Here is a 22760-nt window from a genome sequence, read left to right as displayed (position 1 = left end):
TTTGGATCTTAGGAAGATCTGTGAACCTCCTATTATCTTAGTCTAATATTTACAAGTATGTGTCCCCTTTCCCTACACCCTGTTAAATTGGCCTTAGTGTTTGTTCATCAGAGAGACTCAGGACTCAATGAGAAGTTAAGAACATCTCATCCGTACTATGTGCTGAATTGTGCATTTTGAAATCTGTTTTCTTCAAAATAGATCTTATTAATAATGGGTGCTATTATATGCTGCTGACATGAAAATATAGTTAAAGGAGAACAGCAATCATCTGTTATGAGACTTCAGTATGAGATGACCCATTTAATTCAGTCACAGTATCCATTTTTATGCAAATGAAGTCACTTTATTCTCTTGTACAGAAGCAATTTTAGCTCCATTCAGAGGCTGTGAAATCTACTGAGAGGGTGTTTCAGCATCACTAGTCATATCTTGAGTGCTGTTCCTGACCACATAGATGCAGCTTGTGACAATCAAGGGAATAGTTCTTAAATAAAGACAGAAGTCAAATTGTGTTAATGTTTCTGTCAATAAACCTCCTTAACTATCACTGTATCACCACTTCCATAAAGGAGGAATTCTTGCTATAAGAACAGCTTTTTTGCCGTTGCTGTAAGAGAGAGTGAACTAGTTTTGTAGGGACTGAGAGAATGTTATTATCCTTTGCATAAAGAGGAAGCAGGGCCTGTCAAACTTTTAGAGAGCTAAGTTTTTAATTTCATTTTTCAAAGCAGAATTATGCTTTCTTTCTCTTCCTTCCTCCTTTCCTTTCTTTCTTTTTATTTTTTAATTTTTATTTTTGTATTGCTGGGCCCTGTGCCTGTAGGCTATTTTTTTCCTTTAAAAAAAAATCATGATAGAGACAGAGAATGATAGGGCAAAGAGGGCAAGGGGCAAGAGAAAGGAAGATGCCTATAGTCTGTTCCAACACTTGCCAAGCTTCCCTGCTGCAGGGGGGACTGGGCCTGGAACCTGGGTCCTCCTGCATGGTAATCTGTCTGTTTCACCGCTTGCAGCACAGTCTGGCTCTTTTATGTTTGTCTTGATTATTATCTCATACTTGAGTAATCTAAAACATCGATGAATAACTTTTTTTTTAATTGGTGTTTCTTTTTTTTAAACTCTTCTTATGTTTTTATTATTGAGTAGAGACAGAGAGAAATTGAGAAGGGTAGGGAAGACAGAGAGGGAAAGAGAGAGAGAATGCTTCACCACTCATGAAATTTTCCCCTGCAGGTGGGGACCAGGGCCTGAACCTGAGTCCTTGCACATGGTGCGCCACCACCTGGCCCCTATGAGTAACTTTTTAAAATTGTCTATTTTATGAATTAGTGTGCTTGTAAACAGGAGAGTAAATTTTTCCCATTTTTTTCTTAAGATGAATAGGCTTTTTGGACATTCAATTATCAATAAAAGCATCACATACTACTGTCTGAGTACATTTCTGGAAGACTTTTCAAACATGATAGACTGGTGTCTTGTGAATGTCTTGCAACTCCTCCAAACGATGTTCTGTGATTTTTTTTTCAGTTTATAATTATGTTTTTCTCTTTGATTTGCTTACCCCCCTTTTGTTGCCCTTGTTTTTCTATTGTTGTTGTAGTTATTATTGTTGTTATTGATGTCATCGTTGTTGAATAGGACAGAGAGAAATGGAGAGAGGAGGGGAAGACAGAGAGGGGGAGAGAAAGACAGACACCTGCAGACCTGCTTCACCGCCTGTGAAGCGACTCCCATGCAGGTGGGGAGCCGGGGGCTTGAACTAGGATACTTATGCCAGTCCTTGAGTTTGGTGCCATGTGCGCTTAACCTGCTGCACTACCGCCTGACCCAGTTTCTCTCTTTGTATTTGTTTTACTAACTGTTGACTCCCAAACTTTTGTTCTTTTACTCTTTATTTTCTTCCTTATAGGTAAAATTAGTATTTTCAAAAGAACCCACAAAGCCATTGGCTCCAAGAATTCTCCCAAATCCACTGGCGGCTGCAGCAGCAGCTGCAGCTGTGGCAGTAAATGCCCCCTTCAGTCTTCGAACTGCCCCAGCAGCAACACTGTTCCAGACTTCTGCACTTCCTCCAGCGCTCCTGAGGCCAGCACCGGGACCCATTCGGACCGCCCACACTCCTGTGCTGTTTGCTCCTTATTGAATTCCAGATGGGAGTAGTGGTACTGCAATAATTTTTCAAAAAAAAAAAAAAACACACACACACAACAAAAGAGAACTATGCAGTGTTTATTTATAGTTTAAAGTACATGTGAAGAGCCAGGACTTTTGATAGTGAATTGCAAAGATTATTAAACATACACACAGACAAATACAAAAAAAAAAGTGGGAAGTTTGGGGGTGGAGGGGAAAGGGGTGGTATTTTCTCCAGATTAAAGCATTCCTCTTGAACATTGATTGTTTTAGAAGTGATCTCCAGCATTGACTTGTAGTGGTATCTAGAATTTCTGAAACCTTTGTGACTGTGCTTTTGGGCACCGATTCCCCCTGCATTGTCTTTCCTGCTTTATGAAACAGCTATACATTGTCTAAGGGCATTAACTGGTTCCAGTGTGTATATAATAATTTACTCTGTAGATTAAAATAATATGAGAAAAGGAAAAAAACAACAAAAGCAACACTGTGAATAGTAGTCCCCGTGCTGGTCCTCTTGCTATGACAGCAATTCCTGGGTATTAATCCCTGGGTATTATTGTAAAAGTAGATACAATAGCTGTCTCGTAAAACAATAGCGCTGTGTCTCAATCTTTGCCACTAGGTTTTAAAGAATCGCAAAAGGTAGAAGAACAACTATTTCATGCCAGTAAGCAATCTAAGAGTGGTGTGGAAGGTGTCTTGGCCGACATCCTCTCTCCTTCCCACTAGTTTGGAGATGGCTTTATGCTCAGAGTGATAGAAGGGGGTGAAGTATAAAGGTAGAAGAGAGATGAGAAAAGATGACCTCTCACACAGTGCTCTTTTCCTGCTTTTAAGCAGTATTATTGGAAATACAGAAGTGTTCTAGTGAACTGATATCTAAAAACAGATAATCAATCCCATGTATGATGGGTGTTGAGAAAAAAATGGTGCAAATATTGTGTTTTGGGGTAAAGGGTAACACTGATCTAGTGTGATTGTGCAGAGCAAAGATTTTTATGTTAGTCCATATCCAATAAAAACAGACTTTGTGTCTGCAATACCCCCTTTATATCATAGCAGTAGGGTTGTCTTTTAGGCGAAGGTTTCTGCCTTGAATATGATGGTAGGCATTAGTTATTATTGTGGGTTGTTTTTGTTGTTGTTGTTACTGTTCTTTTTCAGATTTCCTACTGACATGATATAAATGATATATATTTAAATGTTAGTAAGGCAAGTGATATGAATGTGAGTTAATTTCAGACCAAGGATATAGTGTCAAAAAAACTGGTAAAAAGCATTCTACCATCATGTTTCTAGTGGAGTTATAAAATGCTGACAGACAGCCTTTGATGTGCACCTTAAGACTGAAAGGAGTTGATGTTTTACTTTCAAGACAAGATTGATCAGGGGTATATATATAAATATATGTATATTGTGTATATGTTAGAAAGATTAAGAGAATAACTTATAAAAATAAAATCTATATAAAATAATTATATAATCATCCTGCATTACATGTTATCATTAAGTTGGTAACAATTGGCATAAAAATAGCTGTGCCTTTAATTTGTGATAAAGGCTATTTGCTTTTTCCCATAGGCTAACATGTACCTATCACTACAATGGGGTTTGGGGTTTGATGCAGTCTGTCTGTTGCATTAATAAGAGCAATGCCACTCAAACTTAGAGCCATGATAACACATGTATAAATCAACCATATGTGATTTAGGTTTAGAGGAAAAAAAATTTGAAAATGTTTTCTAAAGACTAATAAAAAATTACAAGGAAGGGCTGGGTATGTCCTTCCTGAAACTGCTCTTATATAAACTGTCATCTTTGGAGAGGTAGAAATGTTCTAGATGAAGCCATGGGAGAGGTAGGTATTTAGCATTTGTTATTTTATACCTAAGAAACACCCAGAGTGTGCTTGGTGCTCAATATTAAACATGGTCTTTGACACTCTCACCTACCATCTAGCTGTAGACGTTTGTCAGATGAACATGATTTTAAAGCAATTGGCTTTATGTATCTTTTGTTAAACAAAAAGGTAACCAGGGACAAAGGAGAAGAATGAGAGAAAATATGCAATCAGTTTTTGGTAAAGAGAATTTTAAACTTTGCATCTCTGGTTTAACATGTTTATTAGCATTAAATTTTGTTTTTGAAAGTATGGCACTTTTGCATTTACCATTATCTCTGTTCTCTGGGCATGTGAAGATCCCCCTTTGTCACCTGCCAGTCCTGTTAGTTCAGCCAGGCGGAGAAGAAGCTGTCCTTGAGTTTTCTGTTTGCGGTTCTACAATATCCCCATGTACCCAGCCTATGGTCTTTTTGGTCTTTGTCAAACACTTCGATATTTCACTATATGATAGCCTGAATCCCCATCAGCAACCTTTACGCCTGATTTAAAAAGAGACCTCTCTTTCTTTTGGAAAGTGTAGTGTTGATTGATGCGATCTCACTGTAATGTGCTTCTGCTGGTCCTCCCTGTTTTCACCAAGGAGAATGAGCCCGTCCACGGGAAGTCAGGGCCTGCGGTAAACACAGGGGCCTGGGTCACAAGATGTGACTAACTGTAGTGATTTTCTGGGAACAAACAAATCAGCCATATTTCCTCCATCAGCCATATGAGAAAAACTCAGAATAAACCTAAATCCCTTCTGCCTCACTTAGCAATGGAACAATTTTTTTTGTTTGTTTGTTTAAATGGTTTAAACAATTTGTTAAAATTGTTTAAATGGTTTTGTTTGTTAAATTGGAGTTGTAAGCATCAGTTGTCTTTTATTCACTACCTAATAAAGGATGAAGCCTAACCATAAGACAGTGGATTCTCTGTGAACTGCTTCCCTGCACTCCAAGTATCTATTAACACCAGTTCAACGTTTAGTAGATAGCCCTTCAGACTGCTATAAAGCTACAGTCTTTCCCCCTAGGGAACCTTTTTTTTTTTTTTCATGAATAAAGATCAATAATTCAGATGGGTCAGCATTGGTTCTCTGAAAAATCCTCAAGGGTGGTCTGAATTTATGGCTCTGCATTCGTTCTCATGAATCACGTCCACGGAAAGCAAGTGATGTTAGGGTAAGCGTCTCCGATCCCACTTGAGACAGATATAAATGCAAGAGGCAGATGCACCTCACCCAGATCAGCTGGGCACATAGGAGTCAGTCACTGGAGAAACTGTATTTCTCTGCTGAGAAAACAGGTGATTATACTGGCGAGCTCCTTCTTTGGCTCTAAAGTTTCGAAGCCAGTAGCTCTGTTCACATAAGCGCATCCAGATGACTGGTGGAAATTTATATTGTCACTGCTTTGTCTGTTCGTTTGTTTTTAATAAGTGCTACATATCATGTGGTGAAAGAGCTATGTAGCCAAGGGTGTATATACTTTTGGAAATTAGAACTGAAGACAATCTTTAAAAAGATTATCAAGCTTTAAAATTAAAGGGCTCAGAGTTTCTTATGAGTATACCCTCATAAGTTTCTGAGACACAGAACTTAAAGTAGACTTGGTGACGGAACTGAAGAGTTAAGTCTGATGCCGGCCTCTCATGCTGATAGCTTACCATCAGCAGCTGTGCTGCCTTTGTTTTTCAGTCTGAAGGAGATTGGCCTCCTCTGATTTGGACCCCAGAGCAGGTAAGCAGAAACTTTCACACGGTCTTGTGGAGCTGGGAACTAAAATATGTTTTAGTGTTTTCAATATGAGATATGGGGGGGGGGGAGCAGTTGTGTTTTAAATGTTGGGATGTTAGCGTGGCTTCGAGCCCTTCACTAAGCATAAGTGAGGAAGTGGAGATTCTCCTGCTTGTGGGTTGCTCCCCTGTGGAAGGAGGAGGGTATGACTGAGTGTTGTCCTAACTTTTCCTGCTTACTTAAATATTTGGTTTTCTTCTCACTTTCCAGAAAGTAGTCATTACTCAAACTGTTTTATTATTATTATTACTGATTTTATAATGATCGACAAGACCATAGGATAAATGGCATAAAATTCCACACAATTCACAACACCAGAGTTCCGCATCGATCCCCTGCAGTAGAAACTTTCCTATTCTTTATCCTTTGGGAGTATGGACCCAGGGTCATTGTAGGATGCAGAAGGTGGAAGGTCTGGCTTCTGTAATTGCTTCCCCACTGAACATGGGCGTTGACAGGTGGATCCATACTCCCAGCCTGTCTCTCTCTGTCCCTAGTGGGGCAGGGCTCTGGGGAAGTGGGGCTCACATTGGTGGGGTCGTCTGTCCAGGGAAGTCTGGTTAGCATCATGGTAACATCCGGAGCCTGGTGGCTGAAAAAGAATTAATACATAAAGCAGGACAAGTTGTGTAATAATCAGGTACCTAAAGACAAAAATATAGCAGATGAGATTTGGAGTCTCCATTTTAGAAAAAGCTAGTACATCTATTTTAAGCATGTTTCTTTTAAAAAATTTTTTATATTTATTTTCCCTTTTGTTACCCTTGTTGTTTTTTACTGTTGTTGTTGTTGATGTCATCATTGTTAGGACAGAGAGAAATGGAAAGAGGAGGGGAAGACAGAGATGGGGAGAGAAAGACAGACACCTGCAGACCTGCTTCACCGCCTGGAAGCGACTCCTCTGCAGGTGGGGAGCCTGGGGCTCAAACCCGGATCCTTAAGCTGGTCCTGTCATTGTGTTTTGCGCCATGTGCACTTTGCACCACGTGCGCTTAACCTGCTACGCTACTGCTTGACTCCCTATTTTAAGCATATTTCAAGAAGCCCACAACTTTACTAATTTTTTCCTGAGCCTGACAGCTAACATGCAGGTGGGCTAAAGGTTTTATCTGGGGAGATGGTGTCAGAGTTGGAAAAAGGACTAGAAAGTTGGATCAGGGAAGAGAGTAGCTCCCAAATATGGGAAAGTATATAAATATTATTGACTGTAAACCCATTGATTCGATCTGGAGCCCATATTCAACACAGGAGCCTGTGTGGCCTCTGCATCCCTGTAGGTCTGGGCTCACATTCTGTGGTCATAGCTAGGAACTTTCCAGGCTGCACTCCTTGCAGGACCCATCTCCTTCGAGTGGCAGAATATGTTGACTGAACATCCCTTCAGAGAATGGGGCTGTACCCACCATTGCTGATCCACATTGAGGGCAAGGTCCTGTACAGGCCCACAAGAGGGCTCATGTTATTCCTGATGGAAATGACAATGGAGAGGAGTGACAGTGGAGAGAGGTCTAGGCGCGTCATGTCTGTGTGGGAATCTCAGGGTTCCCTGACTAGGGCCTCAGATGATTGGGTGGCCTGGTAGTGACCAAAAGAGCCATCATTAAAGTGTGCCAGTCTTGGGAGTTGGGTGGTAGCACAGCGGGTTAAGCGCAGGTGGTGCAAAGCACAAGGACCAGAGCAAAGATCCTGGTTCGAGCCCCCGGCTCCCCACCTACAGGGGAGTCACTTCACAGGCGGTGAAGCAGGTCTGCAGGTGTCTGTCTTTCTCTCCCCCTCTCTGTCTTCCCCTCCTCTCTCCATTTCTTTCTGTCCTATCCAACAACGACAACATCAATAACAACAACAATAATAACTATGATAACAAAACAACAAGGGCAACAAAAGGGAATAAATAAATAAACAAACAAAAGTGTGCCAGTCTCTAGCCTTTATCCAGCTTTTATAGTCCTTACTTTGTCTGAGAAGATTAGCCTTGGAGTGACTGAGGGCAGTGGAACAATTAATCTAGTGATTTAGAGACTGCTTCAAATCTTCTATAGAACTACCTGTATAAAAGCAGAGATGAAATTGTTAGTAACTCTGTGTGGAAAAGCATCTTAAAAAGTGGTGGGGGAGTCGGGCTGTAGTACAGCGGGCTAAGCGCAGGTGGCGCAAAGCACAAAGACCGGCATAAGGATCCCGGTTCGAACCCCGGCTCCCCACCTGCAGGGGAGTCGCTTCACAGGTGGTGAAGCAGGTCTGCAGGTGTCTGTCTTTCTCTCCTCCTCTCTGTCTTCCCCTCCCTCTCTCCATTTCTCTCTGTCTTCCCCTCCCTCTCTCCATTTCTCTCTGTCCTATCCAACAACAACAACAACAACAATAATAAATACAACAATAAAACAGGGGCAACAAAAGGGAAAAAATAAATAAAATAAATATTAAAAAAAGTGGTGGGAATAATAATGAACCCGGAAGAAGTCAGACTTTGAGGTAAACATTGTCTCTGGCCTGCAAGATGACATTTGAATGATCAACTATTGACTTGGACCGCTTCATCAATTCTATGAGCAAAGGCTTAGTTGGCTAACTATAACTGCTTTAAAGACCACTTGCTTCATCCTCTTCATGCTTGTAATGAATCATACAACTACTCAAATATTTTGGGTTTTTTGGCATAGTGTCTGTACTGTCTTCTATCCTGTGTATAGACCACATAGGAGATGATTTATTTAGTTAGCCAGAATATAGACTTCACTGTTTCTGGAGAAGTTGATAGCTGACATTGGATATATTATGTCTTCTATTATGGGACTGTCTGATGTTTATTATATGGGAAATACTGCATCTCCTTTATGAAGCTAGAACATGATAAAGTCCACACAAAACCCATCTCAATAAAAACAAAAGAGTTGGCAGTCTGAGAGTATAGAAACCAACAAACATTTAATGCATTCTCCTAGTCCTTCTGTTATGCTTTCTCCGTTCAGTAAAAAAGTCATTCCAGAAACTACTATTTCTGTTCTGGATTCACTTGTGTTTAAAATGATGACCATCTAACTAAGACCATTTTTTTTTCACAGAAGTTTCCAATTATGTACTCTTGTCATTGTTACAACAGAAATCATTTGACCTGATTCTTGACAGTGAATGTCTTGCTTTTATTGTTGGTTTTCATTAAGGAGTAGATTTCTTTCTAGAATAATTCTTCTGGACTTTCTATATGGTTCAATAGCTACAGAGGCTATATCAGAAAGTGAAAAGAGTGATTTATGTGACTGTTCTCCATATGAATGAGGACACTATGTCTTCTAGTAAAAGGTAGATGCATTTATAGAACACTCTCACAGAGTCTAGGGATTATTAATTTTTTATTTAAAAAATGGGGATTTATAGCTTATCAGAATTATAAATGATGATGAAAGGGTACTCTATGCTGGAAAAAATTATGTGTTTTATTAGCAACTGGTGCAAGTTACAAGGTGTCACAGAGTTTAAAGAGGTCCTTGGGTAGGTTACTAATGCTTAAATATGAAATAACCAAGTATTATCTTCTGTCTAAAAATATTTGCCGTCATTGATGGAAAGTCGTACAACCTAGATCGTTGACTCCTGGAAATACCCAAATGTTTTTGAAATCAAGTCTGAGGAGTCTAATCAAGTAGGATGTCTTAGAGGTTGATCAAATTTCCCAACTCTAAAAAGCATGGAATCAAACCATATTATTTCATGACTAGCAAATGAGCAGTAGATGCCATTTACAATGAGTAGGGCTAAAATTATTTGTGAGCAAAATGGTGTAGCTATAAATAATCACGTCTTATTTATAAGCTTCAACACTTTTAAAAAGATTTTTTAAATATTTATTTATTCCCTTTTGTTGCTCTTGTTTTTTATTGTTGTAGTTATTATTGTTGTTGTTATTGATGTCGTTGTTGTTGGATAGGACAGAGAGAAATGGAGAGAGGAGAGGAAGACAGAGAGGGGGAGAGAAAGATAGACACCTGCAGACCTGCTTCACTGCCTGTGAAGCGACTCCCCTGCAGGTGGGGAGTGGGTACATATATATATATATATATATATATATATATATATATATATATATATCTGTATCTGTATCTTACAAAGTAATACCAGTGGTTGCTTCTGTCTTCCTGGTCTAAGCTTTAAGGAGAATCAGCATTCAAAGACTCAGCCTATGGTCTGTGCATTAAAAATGTTGAGACATTCAGTCAATTTCCCCGCTCATATTAATTAAATAGTGATTATATGACTACAGGTTAATACGAGTATACATAAACATGATTCCCACCACTAAAACACTGTGTTCCGTCCCCTCCCCCCACCAGTAAAGCTGAACATCCACCCTCACCCTCTACCCAGAGGTTTTTACTTTGGTGCCCTACTCCAAACTCAGTCAAAGCCTGCTTTGAGTTTCCCTTTCTGTTCTTCATTATCAACTTCTGTTGATGAGTGGGATCATCCCATACTCGTCTTTGTCTTTCTGACTTAGCTCACTTAACATAATTCCTTCTAGCTCCATCCAAGATGGGTCAGAGAAGGTAGGTCATTGTTCTTAATAGCTGAGTAGTATTCCATTGTGTATATGTACCACAACTGTCTCAGCCACTCATCTGTTGTTGGGCACCTGGTTTGCTTCCAGGTTTTAGCTATTATGAATTGTGCTGCTATCAACATAGGTGGACACATATCTTTTTGGTTGGGTGTGATGGAGTCCTTGGGGTATATCCCCAGGAGAGGAATATATGGAAGGTCATATGGAAGGTCCATGTTGGCTATCTTGATTTTATACCAAAAACTAAAGAGACATAAGAGCAAAGAAATGGACTCGTCTATCATTACACAGTTATGGGAGTATGGTTATCTGCCAATTACAAAGATGTCACCTTGGTATAGTTGAGGCATGTTCCATCTTCATCAGCACATTGGGAGCTGGTAGAGCAGAATCCAGAATGCTGGGAATGCAAACTTGTGGCACTTTCTCATCTAATGTATTTAATAAATGACTTTGTTCTTTAATCTTGATAAGTCATGCTGAGTAGCCTTTTGTTAAGATATTCTAGATGTCCCTCCAGATGGGCTTTGACAGTTGATGTAGACAGTTGTATGTTTTACATTTTCATAGCTGAATAATCATTATGTATGGTGGTGAAATTCCTTATATTTATTGAAGACCCAAGAATTTCCCCTTGTATGTCAATCAAATGCTAAATTTAAAATAACACTCAGGACAAGATACATAACTTCTATTGTGCCATTTCTGTTTTAAGCCTTGTAATAAAATCCCCCAGGTGCCAATAATGGCCACATTATGAAATGTAGCTGCTATTCTTTATTTCTCTTCTTCCTTTTTTTTTTCCTCCTCTCTTTTTGCCTCCAGGGTTGTTACTGGTGCTTGTTGCTGGCACTATGAATCTGCTCCTGCTGTCCTTTTTTGTTTTTTGAAATTGGATAGAGCAGAGAGAAGTTGAGAGAAGAGGGAGAGATAGAGAGGGAGAAAGATAGACACTCAAATGTGCTTCAACATGTTTCACAACATGTGAACCATCCCCCTGTGGCTGGGGAGCCAGGGACTCAAACCCAGATCCTTGCATGGGTCCTTGAGCTTAGTAGTATGTGTGCTTAACCAGCTGTGCCACCACCCGACCCCCAGCTGCTATCATTTTATTGCCTCAAGAATATAAAATGTAGTTATTCTGCCTCTGGTTGAGTACTGAATTAAACTTGTGGCTGTGGACAAATTAATATTTACATGTATCAGGAATTCTTTAGGAAGAATGTTCTTTAGGAAGGAAATTCAGTTTCAATAAAAGACACTAGTGATATTTTTGTGGTGAAAGCTCCTTGGCTCCTTCTGCACCTCTAGAAATATTTTCAGATATTCTCTTTTCTCCTTGACTGTAGCAAAACAGTTCAGGTAAATGTAACATGACTGGTGGTCTCAAAAAATTGGAACATTTGTGTCCTTATTCCTCACCTACATCATGAAATATAGTTTCTTATTTTCCTCTCACCAGGAATAGTCCACCAACAAAAAATGAAATCTGAGAAACATCTTTCTTATTTTAGAATTTAAGGATCTTTCGAAAAGGAAAGTTGGACAAATTGTGTAAGGTCTACTCCACTTCTTTATATCTTACATTCTGAAATAGAAAACACACATAAAGCAACTAAGCCAGTTAGTGACTCACAGAACGTTTGCCTCTTAATTCTTTCTCAAAAGCAATGTGTTGCTTGATGGGGAAAAAGTAAACATGTTTTTGCTCATCTCTAAATGACGCCTGTCCCATTGTTCCCTTTGCTAGAAAGACTTTAGTTCTCATTTTCAAAATGACTACTTAATATACTTCAATGGAGTGTAAGACAGGTAAAAACAAAAATACCTTATTCATAATGTTGAAAGGTGCTTAGCGTTTTCTGAAATAAAATTTCAGTGCCAAAAAGAGGTTATAAGGTTAACAATATAGTCTTACGTTTCTGTGAGGACTGGAGTTTGCCCTAAATGTTCTTTTTTTTTTTTTTTTAAATTAAGTTTTAATTGGCTCCCAAACTTTTATAATTGATTTGTAAATTGTTATTTCTCATTTCTCATGCAGCATCAGAAAATTACAGTGGGTAGGCTCTGCATTCCTGCTAGGCAACGATTAGCTGCCATTGAACTAGGGCTGTTCCCGTTGGACAAAGCAGTCTCAGAATTTACCATAAGGAGTCAGGCGGTAGCACAGTGGGATAAGTGCACGTGGCGCAAAGCACGGACCAGCTGTCAGGACCCTGGTTCGAGCACCTGACTCCCCACCTGCAGGGGAGTCGCTTCACAGGCAGTGAAGCAGGTCTGCAGGTGTCTATCTTTCTCTCCCCCTCTGTCTTACCCTCCTCTCTCCATTTCTCTCTGTCCTATCCAACTACAACAACATCAATGACAACAATAATAACTACAACAATAAAAAACAAGGGCAAAAAAAGGGAAAACAAATAAATATTTAAAAAAAAAAGAATTTACCATGGTCTTCCCTGAAGACAAACCAGTCACTGCCTGCAAGGTCACTGCTTCCTATTGGGCCCCTGTAATCACTGGGTTTGCGAAACCCCCCCCCCCCAGGTGGTTGATTGTTGCCCAGCCACCAAGACACAATCCTGTAGCTGTTAGGGTCTCTCTGCATCCTTCTAGCTCCTGTCCCAATTCATTATAGCTGGGCTCATCTTGTAATGTGTTTAAGTCTTATTTTGGACAGGCAGTTTCATAAGGGGCAATGTTTGCAAACATTATTTGCAATCCTTAGTCTGTCATAGACTATAATCTGTGATAAATTAATGACCAGGGTTTGTGCAGGACTTTTTAAGAGTTGAGCCTCTGAAAAGATTTTTGCTTCAAACTGTGGGTGGTTAAATTCAAAAAGGATCCTGTCTGTTCTTTGAGTTTCCCCAAAAGAGGGGTTGTTGTCACTAGTAGTAGAAATCGGACTTTAGGAAGTGCTAAGCATATTGTATATTAAAACTAGTTCAATCTCTCATTTTCTCCTCTCTAAATAAGAGATAGAAAAATTGTTTCTGAACATATACTTGCATATACACTTGAGTTATTTTTCTAGATTATATATACCTTTTCCTAAATATATGTATATGGCCAGATAACTTCTTAAAAACTCTATATTGATATTTACATTAACTTTTAGAATAGCCCTCATTTCCTTCTCATGCTTAGAAACAATATTCCCAGTATAGAATTAGCCATAGCATGTAGAACATCTGTTCTCATCCCCTACATGGCTTGTTAATTGACCATTGACCTTGGTATTAATGCCATAATTTTTTGAAATGTTTTTATTTAAGAAAGGAGACATTAACAAAACCATAGTATAGGAGGGGTATAACTCCACACAGATCCCACCACCCAATCTCCATATCCCATCCCCTCCCCCGATAGCTTTCCCATTCTCTGTCCCTCTGGGAGCATGGACCCAGGGTCATTGTGGGATGCAGAAGGTGGGAGGTCTGGCTTCTGTAATTGCTTCCCCCCTGAACATGGATGTTGACTGGTCAGTCCATACTCCCAGTCTGCCTCTCTCTTTCCCTAGTAGGGTGGGTCTCTGAGGAAGCGGAGCTCCAGGACACATTGGTGGGGTCTTCAGTCCAGGGAAGCCTGGCTGGCATCCTGATGGCATCTGGAACCTGGTGGCTGAAAAGAGAGATAACATACAAACCCCCCAAAAATTGTTGAAAAATCATGGACCCAAAGGTTGGAATAGTGGAGAGGAAGTGTTGGGGGGTACTCACTGCAAACTCTAGTGTACTTCTGCTTTCAGGTATATATTTTGCACTAGTTTATGGATACCTGTGAACATATGCTGTCTCTCACAGAACCTGGTCTATATCTAGGTTTTGGGACTTTGTTAGAAAGTGAACCACCTGGGATGGAATTAGAGAATACTATGAAAGGAAAGGTCTCACCCGAGTAATGAAGCTGAAGGGTTGTCATTCCACACCTGAAGTCTCTGGACACTGTCTGAGCTGAAGCATGTTGAGGTGGCAATCATTGCGTTGATTAGATTGCGATCAGCAGATGCAATATTATTTGATATGAATTGGGAGAAGCATGCAGGAAAGTGGGCCCCACTCTGAGGTTCCAGGACTGGGGGAAATATAGGCTCTATAGTGGAGATGTGAGGTTCCTGCTATATTAGGGTTCAAAAAGACAATGGATAGTTATTGTTATCATCACATTATCTGGTGATTGGGTTAACTTTGAAAAGTCCCTTTCTTAGGGTTTGCTGTATAATTCCCAGCATCTTGTATATCGCGGTGTCATCGGTTGCTTGGGATCTACTTGGTCTAGGCGTTTGAGAGTGCCCGCATATCAAATACACAGCCTCAGTCTGTGTTTTAAAAACTTCGAGACACACAATCAGTTTTTCCCATCTCATATTAATTAACTAGTGATTTATATGACTGCACTTTATTAGGAGAGTACAGAAACACCATTCTTACCACCAAAACACTATGTCCCATCCCACCCACCCACCTCTCACAGGCCCAGGAAGCTGCATGTCTACCCTCCCCCTCACCACAGGGTTTTTACTTTGGTGCCCTACTCCAGAGCTAGGAGGAATTATGTTAAGTGAGCTAAGTCAGGAAAATAAAGATGAGTATGGGATGACCCCACTCATCAACAGAAGTTGAGAAAGAAGATCAGAAAGGGAAAGTAAAAGCAGGATCTGACTAAATCTGGAGTAATACCATAATTTTTAAATTGCTAATTAAACACAGGCCTCTGAGGTTGGGGTGCTTAGGATTTTAAAATAGTGGCTGATTGGGAATTTCTGATAAGTATTTCAAGCAAGAGTCCTAAGCCAATGCTCAGTTTGGAATCTTGACTAACATACAACTTCACATTTTTCACAGTATGTAATCTAGGCATGGTGAATAATTTCTGGCCAAGTCCTAGGAAATGGCTAATTTTTTTTCTAAACCTAGCTGGGAATTGTTATGCTGAAGCTAAAACCAAATGTCAGCAGCTAAGGTCTGATGCTAGGTAAAACAATTAGAACATTACTGAATTACCCTCCAGTTTAAGAGTTCACCTTCAAAAGCTAATTACTAGTTTATCATGTTTTATTCATTAATCAGAATTATTTTCAAGAGTGTCAGAGCATTTCAGGTGGGTTTGGGTTAGGATTGGAGAAGACTACAAATACCTCCTGTCAATTTGTGATTTAATGAGGCAGAGATGCAGGATGTAATGGAAGGACATTGTTATACAGAGGGAGACAACATGGACTTCATTTTGACCATTTGCTATTTCCTTGTCTTATCTTTAGGGGACACAATTTTCAGTCATGTCTGTTTCTCTTCTACTTTGGGGTTCCTTCTGTTTTGTCTTCATCTTTTGCACATATGTTACTTTTTCTTGTTTTTTTATTTTTTTTTATTTTTTACCAGAGTACTGCTCAGCTCTGGTTTATGGTGGTGCTGGGGATTGAACCTGGCATCTCAGAGCCTCAGGCATAAAAGTTATATGTAGAACCATTTTCCTGTCACCCCAACCACTTTTTCTTGTTTTTTATTCATTTACCAGTTATAGTGGGTTAAGGACTTCATAAAGGCCTCCTAATTATTGATATTATATATCTATGAAAATTCGATTTCCACCTGGTTGACTGCAACATGTCACAATGTGCAAGGACCCAGGTTGGAGCCCTTGGTCCCCACCTGCAAGGATATAGCTTCACGAGTGGTGAAGCAGGGCTGCAGGTGTCTCCGTGTCTCTCTTCCTCTCTGTCACCCTCGTCCCTCTCAATTTCTGGCTGTCTCTATCAAATAAATAAAGATAATTAAAAAAAATTTAAAAATTCAATTCCCAAATAAGTTTGTTTCCTGGTCCTAGACAGAAGACCTTTCTTACATTTTTCTTTGTGGACACAAATCAACCCACTTTAGGCTTATATTGTCTTTTCTGGAGAACTTATACCCACAAATGATGCCCTTGAAGGATCTGTCTCCTTTGTATGTAACAGCAATATCACCAAGACCTCAACTCTTATCAATGAAGTTTCCGGTGGCAGGCAAGCATAACGGGGCTTTAAAATCTATACCAACCTTAATTTTTTTTTTTCTGATTTTCAAAATCTCTGACTTTTGCTACCCAGGTTGAGTCTCCCAGAGCAAAGACTGCAATTTGACTCTCATGAAAACTGTTGTTTTCTTAAGATTATTGATCCATTTCCTGTGAGTGAGAAAAGCGAGAACCAGAACATCACACCGTTCTCCATAGTGCAGTGTCAGAGTTGGATCTTGGGACCTCTAGAGTCTCACGCATATCAGGTTTTATTGAGCTATCTGCTCTGTATGTAAACTCTTTTTATATATACTAGGGTTAGGCTCTCGCTAGAAAATTATAATATACCCTAACTCTATAGAATAAGCCAAAGGGGGAGTCGGGCTGTTGCGCAGCGGGTTAAGCGCAGGTGGCGCAAAGCACAAGGACCGGCATAAGGATCCCGGTTGGAGCCCTGGCTCCCCACCTGCAGGGGAGTCGCTTCACAGGCGGTAAAGCAGGTCTGCAGGTGTCTGTCTTTCTCTCCTCCTCTCTGTCTTCCCCTCCTCTCTCCATTTCTCTCTGTCCTATCCAACAACGACGACAACAACAATAATAACTACAACAATAAAACAACAAGGGCAACAAAAGGGAATAAATAAAATAAAATTTTTAAAAAATTTAAGAAAAAAAAGAATAAGCCAAAGGGATATTACCAAAACGTATTCACTTTCAAGCTCTCCATCAAAACCTATGATCCTGCTATTTTACAGAATAACAGAGGGAAAGTACTTACTATTCCAACATTCAAAATCTAACATAAATTTGAATAGAGAGAGAAGATGCCTCTAGGTAAACAGCAAGTGAGCTTTATTACAATGTTCAGATCAAGAACTGTGATCCTTCATTTTGTCCAACTGCCAAACTTTTAATCATATTCTTTGACAGAGAGAAAAACAAAATTTCACAGATGAAGAACATATAACTGGAGAGCATTTGTAGTATCGGCTGAACCCCTGACTTTTCATCAGACTGTGGGAGGAATGATGAGAACCATGGTCACGATGAGGAGACTCGCACATTCTGAGTCAGAGAAGCTCACTGCCTGCTTACTATCTTTCTTTTTGTGGCAAAGTGACCCAAGATGTTCTGACCAAAGTATAAAATCTATCTATGCCAGGTCATCTTCTGTGTAACAGCTCTCAGGACACCCACTGTATTCAAATCTCAAATTGATTTTATTTAATTTTCAGTAGGCCACTGATTTAAAACTACGATGAGATTATGCTGAAAGAACAAACTCACTGTCAAGGAGAGGCCCTGCCCAACCTACTGAATTCTTAAACAGCAGTCAGAAATCATGAACCCCAGGCCATCCAGACAAGACACTCTGTCTGCCCCTACTGTGTAGGAGCGAAGCCTCCAGGTAGTGCAGGTGAAGGGACATTTCAACTATAACAGAAAAAAAAAAAATTCAAGGACAAGTTGTTCTAGTAAAAGATGGTGGAGATAACCTAATGGTTATGCAAAAAGATTTTCTTGCCTGAGGCGCCAGAGTCCCAGGTTCATTTCTCTCATTTATTTATTTATTTATTTATTTATTTATTTATTTATTTTTCCTCCACGGTTGTCGCTGGTGCTGGGTGAACCCGCTGCTCCTGGAGGCCATTTTGTTTTCCCTTTTGTTGCCCTTGTTGTTTATCACTGTTGTTATTATTGTTGTTATTGCTGGAGAGGACAGAGGGGGAGAGAAAGAAAGACCCCTGCAGACCTGCTTCACTGCCTGTGAAGTGATGCCCCTACAGGTGGGGAGCTGGGGGCTCGAACCAGGATCCTTACTCCTGTCCTTGCTTACAGCCACATGTGCTTAACCTGCTGCACTAGCACCCGCCCCCTCCTCCCCAGGTTCATTTCTCTATACCACCATAAGCCAGAGCTGAGCAGTGATCTTGTGAAAAAGGAAAGGAAAGAAAAATGGTGAAAAGAGAGGGGAGGGGATGGGTGGGGCAGGGAGGGGAGGGGAGAAAGGAAGGGAGGGAGACAGGAAGGAAGGAAGGAAGGAAGGAAGGAAGGAAGGAAGGAAGGAAGGAAGGAAGGAAGGAAGATAAAATGAACTTTGGTGGTGGATGTGGTGGGGAACTATACCACTATAATCTTACAACCCTGTAAACTAGTATTAAATCATGAATTTAAAACAGCTAGAAAAAAAATCTCTTTTCAATTAGAATAGTTTTATCTTGGGTGTGTGTGTGTGGGGGGGGGAAGTATAGTGATCATGTAAAAGTCTTTCCTTCCTGAGGCTTCAAAGCCCCAGGTTTAATCCTTGGCACAGCCACCATAAACAAGAGCTGAGTAGTTTTCTGGAAAGAAACAGTCAAGCAAACAACAAATGAAAAGAAGAGCCCTGTCCCCTGCACATGGGTTTTACAGATGGTGCATGTGAGGAAATTGCTTTCCGATTTCTGGTACGTGGTATTTTGCGGTTTAGGATAATGACATGGTGTTCTAGAGAGAATGTTTATAATGGTTAACAATTTTTTTCAGTATTTATTTATTTCCTTTTTGTTGCCCTTGTTTTATTGTTGTTGTAGTTATTATTGTTGTTGTTATTGCCATTGTTGGATAGGACAGAGAGAAATGAAGAGAGGAGAGGAAGACAGAGAGGAGAAGAGAAAGACAGACACCTGCAGACCTGCTTCACCGCCTGTGAAGCCACTCTCCTGCAGGTCGGGAGAGGGGGCTTGAACCGGGATCCTTGTGCTGGTCCTTGCGCTTCGCGCCACGTGCACTTTACCTGCTGCGCTACCGCCGGACTCCTGGTTTACAATTTTTTAACCATTTAAAGCAAGTAGTACTACCATGAAGTATCGAAAGATACAACTGAGCCAATCTTTGTTTCAGGGTAAATTCCTTTTATTTTTTGTCATCATGGAGCCTCAGTTTCCAATTTCATCAATCAGCGTTTGCATTCTTTTTATTGGAGGGAGCAGCTATAGAGACCACCATCCAGGCTTCTCCCCCTGGAACCACCAGGACTCAGACCTAGTGCCTTTCCTATAACCTGACACTAATTCTCCTGGATGAACTATTTGCCAGTGCAAAATTTTGAGCATCAATTTGAAAGATTAAATCTCTTTTTTTTCCCCCAAAGGATTTCATTCATTAGGTAGGAAAGTGGAGAGTCACATGAGACAGATATAAGGAGAATGCCAAGACAGAGGACCACACTGGTAATACAAAGTACCAGGAATTGAATAAGGACCATTAAGCAGGCAAGTCTGCTGCTTCTACCAGTTTACCTGTTTCCCAGAATAAAGATTCTGATTCTCTCTCTGAAGGAAGCTTTTTTAAAAAATCTGCATAATAATCTTACCTGGTGATTATCATTATTTATGCCACATGCTTGGACAGCACACATTTAGATTATTTTTTAAATTTATTTTTTATTTAAGAAAGGATAAATTAACAAAACCATAGGGTAGGAGGGTACAACTCCACACAGTTCCCACTACCCAATCTCTATATCCCACCCCTCCCCAAGAGCTTTCCCATTTTCTATCCCTCTGGGAACATGGACCCAGGGTCATTGTGGGATGCAGAAGGTGGAAGGTCTGGCTTTTGTAATTGCTTCCCTGCTGAACTTGGGTGTTGGCAGGTGGATCCATACTCCCAGTCTGTCTCTCTCTTTCCCTAGTGGGGCAGGGCTCTGAGGAAGCGGAGCTCCAGGACACATTGGTGGGGTCTTCAGTCCAGGGAAGCCTGGCCGGCATCCTGATGGCATCTGGAACCTGGTGGCTGAAAAGAGAGTTAACATACAAAGCCAAACAAATTGTTGAGCAGTCATGGACCCAAAGTTTGGAATAGTGGAGAGGAAGTGTTGGGGGGGGGGGTTCTCACTGCAAACTCTAGTGTACTTCTGCTTTCAGGTATATATTTTGCACTTGTTTACGGATACGTGTGAACATATGCTCTCTCTCACAGAGCCTGGTCTATATCTTGGTTATGGGACTTTGTTAGAGAGTGATCCACTTGGGATGGAATTAGAGGATACTATGAAAGGAAAGGTCTCACCCGAGTGATGAAGCTGAAGGGTTGTCCTTCCACGCCTGAAGTTTCTGGAACTGAAGCATGTTGAGGTGGCACTCGTTGCATTGATTAGGTTGCGATCGGCAGATGCAATATTATTTGATATGGATTGGGAGAGGCATGCAGGAAAGTGGGCCCTATCCTAAGGTTCCAGGACTGGGGGAAATATAGGCTCTATAGTGAAGATGTGAGGTTCCTGCTGTCTTAGGGTTCAAAAAGATAATGGATAGTTAAAGTTATCATCACATTATTTGGTAAGTGGGTTAACTTGGAAACTCCTTTTGTTAGGGTTTGCTGTATAGTACCCAGTATCTTGTAACTAGCTGTGCCACTGGTTGCCTCTGATCTACTTGGTCTAGGCTTTTGAGACAGTCCGCGTATCCTATACACAGCCTATACACTCAGTCTGTGTTTTAAAAACTTCGAGTCATACCATTAATTTTCCCCCTCTCATATTAATTAACTAGTGATTTTTATGACTACACATTACTAGGAGTGTACATAAACACCATTCCCACCACCAAAAGACTGTGTCCCATCCCACCCACCTACCCCCACCCCCCCCACCACCCCAGGAAGCCGCAAGGCATGCAGATCATAATCTGTGAGGGTTTTGATAGCAGTTTCTATGATGACAGAGCTGAGGCAGCCTGGCTGGTGAGCTACAACTCTCAGTGCCACCTTAGGCGCTTACAGTGGGAGCCCCGGCCTGCCGCTTACCAGGCATGATTGTCCTGTTCCTTAAGGTACCAGCAGATAGACCACAATGACAAGACACTATTGATGTGAGGGGGGGAACCTGAAGATTTCTGTTCCAGCCTTGCGTGTTGTGAACAAGCAGAGTATCCATCCACAGGTAGTGCTCCCGTTCCATGATGTTTGACTTGGTAAGATTGGATGTTGTTCTGTACAAGATTGGATGGTGTTCTCCATAGCTCCTGATCAGTCATCCGTTTTATATTGAGGTAGCCCCATATCATTTCTAACCTTAGTAAATTTGCCCAACTCTCCTATTGCTTTGAACCAAATAGATATTTTACACCATTTTATTATGGGGTTAATGGTTTACCGCACTGCTGTTGATGCATAGCTACAATGTCTCATCTCCCCATGACCGGTGTCTACAAAGCACAACCCTCACCTCGGTCCTTTTCTGCCATCATGCGAGCGGCAGTGCCCCAATGTCCACTCCCTTCCCTTCTTTTTCCAGGAGTCCTTTGTTTGGGTGCAATAAAACAAGCCCAGTTCAAGTAGCACTTTGTGTTTTCCCTTTTTGTCATTTAAATTTCCCCTTTAAGTGAGATAATCTGGTGTTTGCCCTTCTCCTTTTGGTTGATCTCACTTAGCATGGTCTCTTCAGGTTCCATTCAAGATGAAGCAAAGGAGTTGACCTCATTTCTTTTTTCAGAGCGCTGCTCAGCTCTGTATTATGGCGGTGCAGGGGATTGAACCTGGGACTTTGGAGCCTCAGGTATGAGAGTCTGTTTGCATAATCCCCACAGACTTCATTGTATTGAACAGCTGAGTAGTATTCAATTATATACATACATCACACAACGTCCTTATCTGTTACTGAGCTTCGGGGTTGCTTCTAAGTTCAGCCTATGACTAATCCTGCTGCCATGAACATAGAACACAGAATACGTTGGATGTTGGATAGATGCTTTTAATTCCTTTGGGTGAATTTCTAGGAAGGAAATTGTCGAGTTATAGGGTAGGTTCATTTCTTATATTTTGAGAGATGTTTCCCGCAGGGTGGACCAGCTTGCATCTCCACTAGTAGTATGGAAATGCTCCTTCCCAAGTGTCCTTGCCAACACTTGCTTTTGTCCTTTCCAATACGTGACATTCTCAAAGGTATAATGTGGCAAGTCGTTGCTGTTGATATTTGCATCTTTCTGATGACCAGTGACTTTAAATAGTTCCTCATATGTCTGCTGGCCCTCTGGATCATTCCTTGGGGACATTCTACCCCTGTCCTACCCTCAGTTCCTAATGGGGCAGTTTGGTTTTTGTTGCTGAATTGAGTGACTTCTTTTTATGTTTTGGTTATTGGTCTTTTTCTTTTTTAAATTTTTTATTTATTTAAAAAAGGAGACATTGATTAAACCATAGGATAAGAGGGGTACAACTCCACACAATTTCCACCACCAGATCTCCATATCCCATCCCCTCCCCTGATAGCTTTCCTATTCTTTATGCCTCTGGGAGTATGGACCCAAGGTCATTGTGGTTATTAGTCTTTTATCTGATTTGTCAGAGAAAGATTTTCTTCCATTCAGCAACATGTTTTTCTATTTTGGTGATGGTTCCTCAGTTGACAACAGATG

General features: G+C 40.7%; 1 protein-coding gene and 1 long non-coding RNA gene across 6 annotated transcripts in view; one reads left to right on the top strand and one right to left on the bottom strand.

Moving 5' to 3' along the window:
* Positions 1-5099, top strand: part of ZNF385D (zinc finger protein 385D) — a 285209-nt gene extending 280110 nt beyond the window's left edge. For 3 of the 4 annotated variants that reach the window (XM_060180877.1, XM_060180878.1, XM_060180876.1), the window contains one exon: positions 1913-4940. In XM_060180877.1, coding sequence (XP_060036860.1) covers positions 1913-2146 — 234 coding nt within the window. In that variant the 3' untranslated portion in view covers positions 2147-4940. Of the gene's footprint in view, positions 1-1912 lie in introns of all 4 variants that reach the window. The other variant, XM_060180879.1, reaches the window with a different exon arrangement.
* LOC132535322 (uncharacterized) overlaps positions 1-22760 on the bottom strand; it is a 474613-nt gene that overhangs the window by 298551 nt on the left and 153302 nt on the right. Inside the window, exon 3 of one of the 2 annotated variants that reach the window (XR_009547120.1) lies at positions 6355-6408. The exons of the other annotated variant lie outside the window; for it this stretch is intronic. This is a non-coding gene — a long non-coding RNA (uncharacterized LOC132535322). Of the gene's footprint in view, positions 1-6354; positions 6409-22760 lie in introns of those variants that run through there. 2 annotated transcript variants of the gene reach the window in all.

This window comes from Erinaceus europaeus, chromosome 21 (assembly GCF_950295315.1).
Source record: "Erinaceus europaeus chromosome 21, mEriEur2.1, whole genome shotgun sequence".
NCBI classification, from domain to species: domain Eukaryota; kingdom Metazoa; phylum Chordata; class Mammalia; order Eulipotyphla; family Erinaceidae; genus Erinaceus; species Erinaceus europaeus.
The sequence above is the reverse complement of the archived record's forward strand: the minus strand, read 5'-3'. Positions and strand labels throughout refer to the sequence as shown.